This window comes from Anabrus simplex, chromosome 1 (assembly GCF_040414725.1).
Source record: "Anabrus simplex isolate iqAnaSimp1 chromosome 1, ASM4041472v1, whole genome shotgun sequence".
NCBI classification, from domain to species: Eukaryota; Metazoa; Arthropoda; class Insecta; order Orthoptera; family Tettigoniidae; genus Anabrus; species Anabrus simplex.
The window spans coordinates 372023838-372038205 of NC_090265.1; the positions used below are offsets into that span (position 1 = coordinate 372023838).

At 39.3% G+C, this 14368-nt stretch overlaps 1 protein-coding gene across 1 annotated transcript in view; it reads left to right on the plus strand.

Moving 5' to 3' along the window:
• The window catches only part of tweek (transmembrane protein KIAA1109 homolog tweek), an 843591-nt gene that overhangs the window by 803931 nt on the left and 25292 nt on the right, over positions 1-14368 (plus strand). Inside the window, 1 exon segment of the mRNA XM_068226772.1 lies at positions 14000-14130. Coding sequence (XP_068082873.1) covers positions 14000-14130 — 131 coding nt within the window.

The following is a 14368-nucleotide window of genomic DNA, read 5'->3' on the forward strand; positions in this document are numbered from 1 at the left end:
ATCTGTTTCTCCAGCGCTGGGTGATGTCACACTACCACTCTTCAAACATTCTATTTCTAGCATCTTCTCCGTGTGCACGTGTGATATGTCATAACCTCTCCGTTGTTCTCCTCTCTCCAACATATCTATATATTGGCTCTGTACCACTGCTCGACGGAGACATTTCTTTGCCTGTTGGAGAGAGAGGACTATGTCCAATAGTGCTTTCTTTGTGATTATTTTACTCACACATGTTGGACTACTGCTCTGTCAGAAGCCATGAAGTATGAACATTATAGCCACACACCGTAACGTTTCCCACAGGGATCATTCTCTGAAATTTTCTTTGAAATAGGGATGGTGATTTTCAGTTCCTTTTTGGAACTGATTAATGGACTAATGTGAAAATAATATAGACTACTACTTCATGTCATTTTTGGACATGATTTGAAATGATCTAATTCTGTGCAAGTCTTGTACTGTTTATCTCAGTAGTATCTTTCTCTACCAACTGAGTAGCGCTAGTTAGCGAATACCATACAGATTATCTCTCTTTGTGGACATTTTGGCTGTCTCTCTCGATATATGAATCGTTTCGTTTTCCTTCAGGTTTTCTCATATTACCTTAACCTCTCTTGTTGGGATTTAAATTGATTGTAATCTCTCGATTTCTTCTTGTTTGAAATGTTGTAAGTGGATCATCCTGTAGTTAACTTTTTTTTTACGTCACACCGACACAGATAGGTCTTATGGCGACGATGGGATAGGAAAGGCCTATGAGTGGGAAGGAAGCGGCTGTGGCCTTAATTAAGGTACAGGCTGAGAGCTTGCATCCGGGAGATAGTAGGTTCGAATCCCACTATCGGCAGCGCTGAAGATGGTTTTCCGTGGTTTCCCATATTCACACCAGGCAAATGCTGGGGCTGTACCTTAATTAAGGTCACGGCCACTTCCTTCCAACTCCTAGGCCTTTCCTATCCCATCGTCGCCATAAGAACTATCTGCGTCGGTGCGACGTAAAGCCCCTAGCAAAAAAAAAAAAAAAATTAAGGTACAGCCCCAGCATTTGCCTGGTGTGAAAAAGGAAAACAACGGAAAACCATCTTCAGGGCTGCTGACAGTGGGCCTCGAACCCACTATCTCCCGGATGCAAGCTCACAGCTGCATGCCCTTAGCTTCGTTTTTATAAACAAAATTCTGGATCTTGTTGTTAAAGTTGTGAAAGTTCCTATATTTTATTTGTATAGCCCCGGTTTATACGGTGAACTATCATTACCCTAGGGAGATAAATATACATTTATATATAGGTTACTTTTAATACTTTGAACTATTTTTATGTCCCCTTTTCACCTATTTAACTTGAATTACTGTCTTAGACTTTCTTGTTATTGATAAACTACTTTCTCTCTCAAACTTCAGCTAGAATACTACTGTGTAACCATCTTATTCGATGTATCCACATAACCTCAATCCCTTTGTACTATCCACCTAGGACCTCTACCTTTGCTCACTCCTTGTTCATGCTTCCACTGCCTTTTCTTGTCTGTTTTGAAAATGCATTGGCGATTACAGTATATTGTGATTCTCATCATATAACCTACAAATTTGCTAGTCAATTCAACATATATGTACATTACCTTCATGCCACCTATTATGATTGTCATTGCATTAAGTGGTTCCTAATAATGCTACTTGCTAGCATTGTCATGTGTTATCTTACGGAGACCATTGTTGTCTAAGAAACAATGTTAGGTTTTGGTCCACCCAATCAATACACGTCAATACACATGCCTCCTACGGTTGATCGTTTACAATCTATGCCTCTTTTAGTCAATACACGTGTATTGATTGGGTGGAGCAAAACCTAACATTATTTCTTAGTTTTAACTGTATCAATATGGATCTATACGATGAAGTTCATAAATTGGACCATTGTTGTTGCCGAGTTACCAATCTCCACCTCCAAACCCCCACACCCATTGTGACAAAATTGATAGCAGAGCACTAGCCCCACCATTACAGTCACGTTAAGACCTTTCTGTGTTTGTGCAACGTAAAGCAAATAAAAAATAAATATTTATACAGTTTATACAGGCAGAAAATAAATAATACAATACTATGTTGAAAGAGAGATTCAACACCAAACATTGTATGCTTGTAACATCAGTATTCCTTTTTACAATAGTAACACAAACACAAACTCGCACAAAAACTGTAGACAAAAGCAAATGCTCAAACACACACAGAAAAGCAGACTCAGTTATACAGAAAAATATTGCTTTGAAAGCGAGACTATTCGCCAAACATTACATTAAATACATATTTGCCTAAATTAATTCATTGTTTTACAATATTCGTTAACAAAAAAGAAGTGCATCAGTAGATAAGATCTCAGTTCTTTTAAGCAATTCAGGGAGAGAAGTTGTTTCTTATACAGTACTGGTACTTTGTAAGTCTATTATATTGGATGTTCCCAAATATGTGGGAAGTAATCAGGGAATGGAGTACACCCCAAGATAACTCAAGAAGTTCCTAAGAACATACGTCCTACGGTTGATCGTTTACAAGCTGACTCCAGTCAGTAGCTGGAATCGGAGAGGTATATATAGTTAGTATTTAGTAGCGCTAGTTAGCGAATACCATGCAAATTATCTCTCTTTGTGGACATTTTGGCTGTCTCTCTCGATATATGAATAATTTGTTTTCCTTCAGGTATTCTCGTATTACCTTAACCTCTCTTGTTGGGAGTTAAATGTATTGTAATCTCGATTTCTTCCTGTTTGAAATGTTATAAGTGGATCGTCCTGTAATTAATTTTTTTTTTACATCACACCAACACAGATAGGATTTAGGATTAAGTTTGGAGTCAGGGATGCTATTATGGACATTGCAGTACTTTGCCAGTATGTGGAACAAGGTTGCCATCAAATGCCTGGTGTGTCCAAACATCTGACAATCAATGAGGTGGCATGTTCAGGCATGCAGTCAGGAGCATCATGGACATTTTGAGAACTTCTTGTATTAGATTCCAGTATCTCTTCTAGTACACCAACATGGCAACCACTACTCAACATGGGATGTGCCAGGTAAGGCTGTTAGCAATACAGAATACTTCCTGTACAAATTTGGAAAGTCTGCAACTCGTAAACGATCAACCATAGGGCTTATGTTCAGAGGGCTATTTGTATTGTTTTGGTGTGAACACGCATACATAGAAATGGTGTCCCAACATAAACATTCAACACTGCCCCACTCCAGTGCTGAAAAGGAGGGGAGGGAGTGAAGGGGTAGTGTTGAAAGGCCACTCCAGTACCAAAAAGAGGGGAAGTGAGTGAACGGGTAGCGCTGAACGCACAGTGGGTGTATTGCTATACATCCACCGCTGTGCCCATTTCAGTCACAATGAAGTCGTGTAGCACGCTGTTAAATTAGATCTTAATTGATTATTTTAGGTTTGGAGTTTGTGATTTTTTAGCATTTGTGATAAATGCAAAATATGTTGAAACTTTGTCAGTGTATGTACCTTCATCTTATATGACCCCTATGAGTGGTTTTAAGTGATTTCAAATTAGCAATAAAATGTGAAATTGATTCAGAATGCAAAATTATACAATTTATGCAAAATAGATGCAAAATTCTCAGTTTTATGCTAAATATATATCTTTTAAAAAACAATGCATTTTTTCTTAAAAATAAGATATGTTATTTATTTCAGAGGAAATAATATTAGAGTGTCTTAAATCTTTCAATGTGTGGAATATCTTTCAACAGCCAAAGAGCAGTGCAAGGAACAACCAAACAGCTTAATACACTTTCAACCACACACGTTCATTCACTTTGTGTTCACCGTTGATCATAGTCAGTTATTCTTGACATAGGTGTTGAGCAGTAGCTCTGTTTTAAAGTATAGTAGCGATTTATTGTCTGGTAGCCATGTGTAGAAGTGAAGTGGCGATCAAACAGCGTGCCGAGAGTTACAAATCTGAACATTTTCATGTAAGTGATACAGATATATTGATGTGCCATCTTTGCAATCAAAGACTTGAATGGAAGAAGAAAGATAATTTGGATAAACACTGCAAGAGCAGAAACCATATGCTACTAAAGGAGTGATTTTTTTTCCCCCAATCAGCCTGTGAACAGCGTTGCAGCAAGCCACAATAGCAGAAATGGATAGAAAGGCAAAAAGAGCAAAAAGCGGGAAACAAAGGTTCATTGAGGATACTGTGAACAGATGTACGTGTGTTAATACGTCTTGCAGTTGTATGTTGAAGTTTGTCTTATTTTCCATAGTGTATTCAAAACTGCATGGCGAGCAATGTGTGATTAAACAGTATGATTTTACTCACAACTGTTGTGTATGCAATTTCACAAATTATGTTTATTTTTAACCAATTTGGTACAAAACGCTAAATTTGTGAAGTATAGATGCTACAAAACACTAAATTTGAAAATCAAAATGCTAAATTTCTGATAATTATTTAAATGCTATAAACCATGAATTCTAGATGTTTCATAACATCAATCTATTCTATCTTAATTTTTCACCAATTGCTTTTAATTTTATACAAATGTTCAACAAATTATTTATATATCTTCAAGACAGTGATTTATATTTATTGAAGTATACCAACAGATCATAAGAATTTTCAAGTGTTGTGTTATATCCTCAAGACATTGACTTATTTTAGTGGATATTGCGTATTAGATCAGAACAATTTTTTTATTATGCTATCTATTTTTATTATATATATGGCCAATTAGTTTTGTAAATGTTTTAAGATCTTATGGCTGATGGTTGCCTAATATCAATAGGCCAAACTACACTACTGTCCAAAAGTTAAGCATAATCACTAAACGAGGACATACCGCCTGATAGGAATGTCAGACGGATTGCTGAACAAACAGAAGCTGAATCACACACCATATGTCACACAACTTGTCCCCAAAAAAAGACAGTATCAGAAAGGTTCTGATAGCTAAGGTACACCTTTGACAACAACTAACAAAACTTGGCAATGTCTTGCACAACAAAATATGTTGTTAATAGGGTGTATGGTTACCCCTAATGGCCACGCATGCTTTGCAGCGATGTGGCATGCTCTCTATCAGATGGTCCAAGAGCTCTTGTGACAGTCAATCCCATTCCTCCGAAAGGTCAATGAAAAGGTCTTGGAGGGTCCTTGGTGGAGGCTGACGGGATGCAGTTTGCCTCCCCAATGCAATCCAGGGATGTTCTATAGGATTCAGACCTTGCTGGTCAGTCCATGCGATGAATGTCTTCCCCAGCCAGAAATTCACCCACCAAAGCAGTGCGGTGCGATCGGGCATTATTGTCCATTAAGAGGAAGTCTGGACCAACCGCACCTCTGAAGAGTCGAACATGTGGTCTCAGTACCTCATCCCTGTATCTCCGAGCATTAACAGTGTTCCTCGGACCACCCATGAAGATGTGCAGATCCGTACAGCTATTCAACATGATAATACCAATATAAATGGTCCATTATTGGACATTATAAATTTTTCAGCTAACTCATTCCTGGTTGCCAGCGTTTCGCCCCCATGGGGCACTGTCGGTGGCTCCAACTAGCCTACGCAGTGGCCTCCACGGTATGCACTAGCAAGTACCAACTGATGAGCCCAACTTAGCACACGGGGGCAAAACGCTGACAACCAAGAATAAGTTAGCTGGAAAATTTATATAATGTCCAATAATGGACCATTTATATTCGTATTATAAATTTACTCATTCGGGGCAAATATTTCAGGTTCCCTATGGGAATCAACACTATATCATCTGATGGCCAAGCAGGCATCAAATTTGGTAATGAGACAAAGTATCTCATAGTTCATTGGCACTGTCGGTGGCTCCATGTAGCCTATGCAGTGGCCTCCACAGTATGCACTAGCCATGCATCTTGGTGTGTGTGCTAAGTACCAACTGATGAGCCCAACTTAGCACATGGGGGTGAAATGTTGGCAACCAGGAATGAGTTAGCTGGAAAATTTATAATGTCCAATAACAGACCGTTTATTTTGGTATTATAAATTTACTCATTCGGGACAAATATTTCAGGTTCCCTATGGAAATCAAAAAACTGTATCATATTCAATATGATGCCGCCCCACACCATGACGCCATGGTGCCTGGTCCCGTTCCACGATGTGTCTGTGTTTGTATCGGCTACCTGGTTCTCTCCGGATTAATGTGCGACGGGAATCATTCCACAAATTGAAGCGGGATTCATCTGTGAAGAGCACATGCCTCCATTCATTCATGGTCAAGTTTCGATGTTGACGGCTCCACAGTAAACAGGCCCGTCTCTGTGCTGGAGTGAGCGGGACACACACCGTTGATGTCAGGCAAACAGTCCTGCTGTTCTGAGCCTCCGGTACACAGTTTGCCGGGAAACGGCAACCCCTGAGATGGCTGCAAGTTCTGCCGACAATTGTCTTGCAGGTGCACTCCAATTTCTTCGGGCGGTTAAGGCCAGATATTGGTCCTGCTGTAGGGTGGTTACCCTTGTTCGACCTGGTACTGGAATACGGCTAACATCTCCTGTGTCTCGAAATTGTCCCCAAAGCTTAGAAATGACACTTTGTGGCACATTCAAGGATACGGCAACTTTGGTCTGTGTCTGGCCTACTTCCATGGGGCTGAGTATTCTACCCTGCAAAACGGGGTCCAAATGGCGTCGTTGTGCCATTATGTTGTCACGTTCACCACGAGGCTACACTTCGCACAATATAACAGGCAAACGTGACTGAGGGAATATGGGGTGCAGGCACTGGCTGTGTTTACCTTACTTACGCTGCTAGTCAAAGCAGGGAATACTCCTTTCCTATAGAGAGCGAACACAGAAGGTTGGTAGGTGCATATGTCGTGCGATTTGCGGTCTTTTTCCTGTTTCCCTGCTTACTCGTAACTTATGTTTGACTTTTGGACACTAGTGTGGTACACAGATTAAAATAAACTTTATATTGTATTGATTAGGTGGATTACCTCATTTGTCTACAATAATGATTTGTTTATACTGGGACACAGTTTCTATGCATGCATGTAATATCCACCTCGGTTACTTCCCACATGTTTGGGAACACTGTATATAATTTTACTTCTATCTGGAAAATGCCTTTCTTGAAAAGTTTAGCAGCCTGTTCTAACACCCATACTGAATATAAATGAGGTGAGGTCCATGCTGTTGGAGGGTTGAATGACGATTCCTCCAGAAATTAGTGCATCTGTATTGCAGTATTTGCAGTGGAACTCGTGCAGGAAGAGTTTTTGAAGGAACTAAAACAATCAATACTAAGATTAGACTCTAGGAATATTGAAGAGAAACCTTAAGGAGAAAAATAAAAACTGAAAAGCAGAGACAATGGAAGAAAAACAAATAATGGAGACTTTGAGAGACAACAAAGAAGAAGTGGAGGAGGCCATCTGAAGCAAAAAATTAAATTAAAAAAAGTCATTGCTAAAGAAGAGAAATATGCAAGGCACTTTACAGCATATGTAAAAGTAATGGCTGCCAAAGCAAAGTTGGGGGATATTTTTTTTAACCCATTGAGTGCTATGCCCATCTTTAGACATTGCATGAAACTTAATTTTATCACTCTACACTGGGTGAGTGGCTGTGCTGTTTGGGTCATGAAGCATTCAGCTTGCATTCTGGAAATAGTGAGTTCAAATCCCACTGTCGGCAGCCCTAAAGATGGTTTTCCATAGTTTCTCATTTTCATGATAGGCAAATGCTAGGCTGTTCCTTAATTAAGGCCATGGTCGTTTTATCTGTGTCAGTGTGAAATAAAGCAAATTGTAAATAAACATTTTTTTACTCGTAAGAGCATGTTTTGTCTTCTCTAGGGCTTTGTTTTACTACTTGAGCTTGTCATTTCAGAAACAAATAATTGAGCCTTTTGTGTATACATGTTGTCTATACCTGGAGTTTGTCTGTAATGTAAACAAACATGCCATTTTGTAGTAACTGATCAAAAATTCTTTAATAAAATTAAAATGTTAACTTTACTGTTTGTAAGGAAAGAGCATTATGTATTAGTTTTTGGATTTTAGGAAGTAATTATAGTTTGGATTCTTCATCTTGTAGATGCACATGGTTATGAGGATGTTTAGGGGTTGTAGTAAAGATGTAACGGAGAGGGCATACAAGTCTCTGGTAAGACCCCAAATACAGTATGGTTCCAGTGTATGCGACCCTCACCAGGATTACTTGATTCAAGAATTGGAAAAAATCCAAAGAAAAGCAGTTTGATTTGTTCTGGGTGATTTCCGACAAGAGAGTAGCGTTACAAAAATGTTGCAAAGTTTGGGCTGGGAAGACTTGGGAGAAAAAATGAAATGGTGTGTGGATTTTAGTGCCGAGATGTGTCCGTGGACTTAGGCTCGCCAGGTGCAGATCTTTTGATTTGATGCCCGTAGGTGACCTGAAAATGAAATGTTGTATGGCTTTTAGTGCCGGGATATCCCAGGACGTGTTCGGCTCGCCAGGTGCAGGTCTTTCTATTTGACACCTGTAGGCGACCTGCACGTCGTGATGAGGATGAAATAACGATGAAGAAGATACATACACCCAGTCCCCATGTCAAGGGAATTAACCAATTATGGTTAAAATTTCTGACCCTGCTGGGAATTGAACCCAGGACCCCTATGACCTAAGGCCAGCACGCTAATCATTTAGCCATGAAGCCGGGCACTTGGGAAAAAGAAGACTAGCTGCTCAACTAAGTGGTATGTACCAATATAAATTTACACATTCAGGACAAATATTTCAGGTTCCCTATGGGAATCACTATCTTTATCATAAGTGGTATGTTCTGAGCTGTCAGGGGAGAGTTGGTGAGGAATGTCAGTTGACGAATAAGTTTGAGTGGTGTCTTTAAAAGTAGGAGAGATCGCAATATGAAGATGAAGTTGGAATTCAAGAGGAAAATCGTTTATAGAAAGGGGAGTGAGGGATTGGAATAACTTGCCAAGGGAGATGTTCAATAAAATTCCAATTTCTTTGAAATCATTTAAGGCTATGAGAACAACAGATAGGGAATCTGCCACCTGGGCGACTGCCCTAAATGCAGATCAGTAGTAGTTGATCAAGGTAATTGTACGTGAGGGCATAAAAAATTCATTTTTGGTATCTCTAAAAATTTGAATAGTAGTAAGGATTTTATATTTTCTTTTGATTATTATTTCTTGACATAAGCTAAAAATTATGGCTGATAAAAGATTTTTTTTTTACATGCTGATGAAAAAACCTTAGCACTGAGGTAGCAACTAGTAAATTGATAACTCGGTGCTTAAAAGGTTAACAACAACATCATCATCATCATCATCATTTTACAGTTCCAGTTTCCCGGGTACTGTTGGCGAGCCTCTTCCATTCTGTCTTATTGACATACGTTCTGTTGTTAATGACGTCCTCCAGTGTCCTTCCCCGATCTGCAATCTTTACGATGTCCATCCAGTGGGTTCTTGGTCTTCCCACCTTCCATTTCCCTGCAACATGTCACTCCAAGTTAACATATGCTGTCCTTGTTGGCACCGTCCTCATTACATCCCCAGACCACCTCAGTCTGGACATGCTGATCCAATCTAACAATGATGTAACAATCCCAGCTTCCTTCCTAACCACATCATTCCTTAACTTGTCCAGTTTGCTTTTTTGAATTGTGGACCTAAGGAACTTCATCTCAGATGCCTGCAACCTTGATGAGTCTTTCCTAGTGAGGGTGCAGGTAAAATATCGTAAGTTAAGATTGGTATGAAGTACTGATTGAACATCACCAGCTTTGATTTTTGTTGGTACTTTGGGATCCCAGAGGAGTGTTCGTACTTGCTGGTAAAAGTGAGAGCTCTTCTGCACTCTGTTTGCCACCTCCTTTGTGGCTTAGTGTATCTTGAGATATTACACTGCCGAAGTACGTAGAGCTTTCCACACTGCCTAGTGGATGGTTTCCTAGCATGATGTTAGGTGGTCGTCTCTCTCTGTTTATTGCCATCACTACTGTTTTGAGTTTGCTTATCTTGAGATTGAACTCCTGAAACTTAAACTTCCATTCATTGAGTTTTGATTGTACTTGTTCCTCAGTTTCACTTCTCAGTTACTATTATGGTGGATTATCAGGGTCCTTAACACAGATAGGTAATATGTTTTGCTATAAATTGAATGTATTAATATACTATTTATACAAGTCCACTCGTGTTCGTTTTCCACTTAATATAGTTGTTACTCTGTCATAATGGAACACACAGTTCCCTGGCATGTCAAAATCCTACTCTCCAATAGACCTCTGCAGTGCAATATCACTCACATTTAACAAGCTGCACTGAACTCTGCGTAACCATCTGGCATACCAGCTCCTTGCTGAAATGATTTGTCACAGACTTGCTTTCTAAATGTCAGTGGGTTCCAGACTTGCTGTGCCACACTGCGCAGCAATATTTCATTGCCCTTTTTTTTTCTTTTTTTTTCTTCGTACATAATGGCTAAGCGTGCTTGTTTGGATGATGAAACTATTCATCATCTCCTTGATTCAGATGGTGATTTAGATGACAGCTTTCTGGATAGAGAGGATAACATGCATGGTGAAACTGACAGTGAGCTTGCTTCTGAGAAAAGAAGAGGGAGAAGCATATTGGCTTGTCCCTACAAGAAGTTAGGCAGCCACTTAGCATTTGCATATCCAAGGTAATCCTTGTGCTCCTTTTACGTTTGTATCAGACAGTAAAATAAATATTACCGAGCTCCATAGCTGCAGTTGCTTAAGTGCGGCCAGTATCCAGAATTCGGGAGATAGTAGGTTCGAACCCCACTGTCGGCAGCCCTGAAAGTGGTTTTCCGTGGTTTCCCATTTTCACACCAGGCAAATGCTGAGGCTGTACCTTAATTAAGGCCATGGCAGCTTCCTTCCCACTCCTAGCCCTTTCCAGTCCCATCGTCGCCGTAAGACCTATCTGTGTCGGTGCAACGTAAAACAACTAGGAAAAAAAAATTAAAAAAATGATGGAGGTGGTTCCAACAAAGCGAGCCCATTGTTCTACTTTAGCCAGTTTATAGAAGAGGATCTTACCAAGCTAATATGTGAGCAAACAAACAAATGCAGAGAACAATTCTTCGAAGTTCAGATGGTACTAAAACTTCAGTTGTGAGCTCGGAATTTGACTTCAACTACCAAATGAGAGATAAAGTTATTCCTATTCCTTCTCATTTTTCAAGGAATGATAAAGAAGCCTACTTACAAACTGTACTTTACTCACAAGGATTTCATCTCGACACCATTCATCAACAAAGTGACAAGTGAGAAAAGGTTTTCAGTATTGTTGAAATGTTGTCATTTTGTTGGCTTTAAGAAGTAAGATGCCAACATGAGAGGAAAGTTGTTCAAAATATTGCCTGTTTTCAATCCATTTTGCAAAAAGTGCTAAGTATTGTATAAGCCATAAGAAAACATTTGTGTGGATGTATTGTTAATGCTGTGGAAAGGAAGGCTGCAATGGAAGCAATTCATACTATCAAAAAGTAGTTGCTTTTGTTTCCAGTTGTTTTTCATTGTAAGAGTGATTCAGGGTACATTTGGAATGTTATTGTATATACTAGAAAGGATACAAATTTTGGGAACTTCGATCCCTATACTCCTGATATTAAGTAGAGTAGTTCTGGAACTCCCACATGAATTACTGAACAAAGGATACACATTGTATCTAGATAACTGGTATTCCAGTGTCCAGTTAGCTGAAAGTTTATGTAGCATGGACACTGATATGGTATAGGAAAGATGTGTATAAATCACCTTGGAGTACCTGATGTTCTTCAGAATAAATGCTTCAAGAAAGGTGAGCACATTGCCCTTATGTACGGAAGAATATGCAATGAAATATTGGTACGCAATGTGGCACAGCAAGTCTGGAACCTTGGTGCTAGAAAAATAAGAGGGAAGTTACTATGATTAGTACAATTCATGACAAGACCTTCATAGACATAGGTTCATTGAAATTGTCCGGCTCATTGGCTAAATGTTAGCCTGCTGGCTTTTGGTCACAGAGTCCTGGGTTCAATTCCCGACAGGGTCGGGAATTTTAATCTCTGCTGATTAATTCTTCTGGCTCAGGGACTGGGTATATATGTCTTCATCATCATTTCATCCTCATCAAGATGCGCAGGTCGCTTACAGGAGTCAAATCAAAAGACCTGCACCTGGCGATCCAAACATGTCCTTGGACACTCCCGCCACTAAAAGCCATATACCATTTCACTTCATTTCACTGAAGTTAATGACATTAACACCTTAAAATTATACTTATCTCCTATGTTCCTCCCCCCCCCCCCCCATTATTGACTTCTGTTCCCCTATTTGGTCCTCGTCTGCTATCACAAACATATCTCAACTAAATAGTATTTTTAATTTTTTTCACTTTCAGTGTTAAGACTCGCAATCCTGTTTTTAACAACACAACTAAATCTAACATCTTGAACTACCTGGGTATACTTGACCTGAGAAGCCGTTTACAGTTCTCTGATCTTTGTTACCTACAAAAAATTATCAATGGCTCTACAAAATGCAATAGCCTTCCAATGTACTTCCCTATACACGTCCTCCCCCTCCCAATATGCAACTATCAAATTCATCATGTGAGCTGTCCACGCTTAACCTTTCAATAATTCTCTGTCGTCCACCTTCTCCCTACTCTTGATAACTCACTACCCTTTGCATCCTTCAGGCACAAAATTAAAAGATTTCTTTGAAGTCTTCTCCAGGTTTCCATTTCCTTCTGTGTTTCCAACCCATGACTTTTCTTCTTGCTAACTCTGTAACCGACCCTTGCCAGTAATCATTTCCGTTCTTGGTACACTGTTGTTGTTGTTAACTCACTGTTGATACTTAATATTGTTGTTTATCCTGATTTTTATTTTACTATACTTATGGCTCTCCATCAGCTATATCTTAAAAAAGGAATAAAATTGAACATACACCGAAGCTAGCAGTGTATTACAATAAGAATATGGCTGAAGTAGATAAGAGCGATGGATAAATGGAGGCTTATCCTATTTCACAAGAAAGAGTAAAGAAGTGCTATTTCAAACTTCATGCCTTTGGTAGACATTGTTTCAAGGCTTGTTAGTTGTATAAGAAAAATGGAGGAATCAAAGACAGGTTGCACTTTCTGACTGAGCTGGGTGAACTGATAGTTGAAGGGAATCTTGGAGAATGAGAATCCCAGCACGATTTAGAGAGAGGCATTTCTCAGATTTCATCCCATCCAGTGACCAAAAGAAGTGTACGACAAGGAGGTACAAAGTGTGTTATGACAAAGGTGTGTTAGGAAAGAAAGTCTGTATTGGTGCCCAGGTTGCAAGGTTGTGTAGCTCCATGCTTCATTGTAAATAGGACTCACTGAAGAAAAAAGATTTTGAAGATTATCGTCTTACAATTCTTTTTGTAACATCATGTACAGTGCAGTCCTTCACTTTTATTTTTCACTGGCCAGGCGAGTTGGCCATGCGGTTAGGGTCACACAGCTGTGAGCTTGCATCTGGGAGATAGTGGGTTCGAACCCCACTGTCGGCAGCCCTGAAGATGGTTTTCTGTGGTTTCCCATTTTCAAACCAGGCAAATGCTGTACCTTAATTAAGGCCACGGCCACTTCCTTCCCACTCTTAGCCCTTTCCTATCCCATCGTTGCTATAAGACCTATCTGTGTTGGTGCAACGTAAAGTAAATAGAAAAGAAATGTTTCACAATATTGATGAAAAATTCATATAGTGTAATAATAATCTACTTAATTACAACACTGGCATTGTTTTATTGGTTGTTACTTAATGTCAGACATACTCTATAATAATGTAGTGGCAAGAAGTAAAATCAGATATTGTATTATTGTTTGAATTACCAAATGCAAATCAAAAGAAACAATTTTTCCCTTTGCAAAAATTGATGAAATAATGATACCTCACCCACAGCCATTATGAACATTTCCCTAACCATCATGAAAGTTGCTACAATGTTACAGGCCATAAACCAGTTGTGGAGTGCAGTTTCATCACCGAGTTTGAAGACCACATATTTGTGACGGTTGATGCTGAAGCCTTCTTTTTTCTGCATGATCTCATCACATCTTATGTCAAGGAGAAAGAGCGTGTGGTGAGTATAGTTCATAGTAATTTGTTTGTACATCTGCTGTAACCTCTCAAAAGTATTGTGAAGATATGAGAACTATCCAGTGACAAAGCTGTTAGGTTCTGCTACATCATCTATCTTTATATATACTGTATATAGGTATATATAAAAGCCAAACACCACTCACTGATCACAAAATCTCCAGATCCAAAAGACCTAGAAAGATGAAATTAGGTACATAGTTTCATTTCTGCACTGTAGG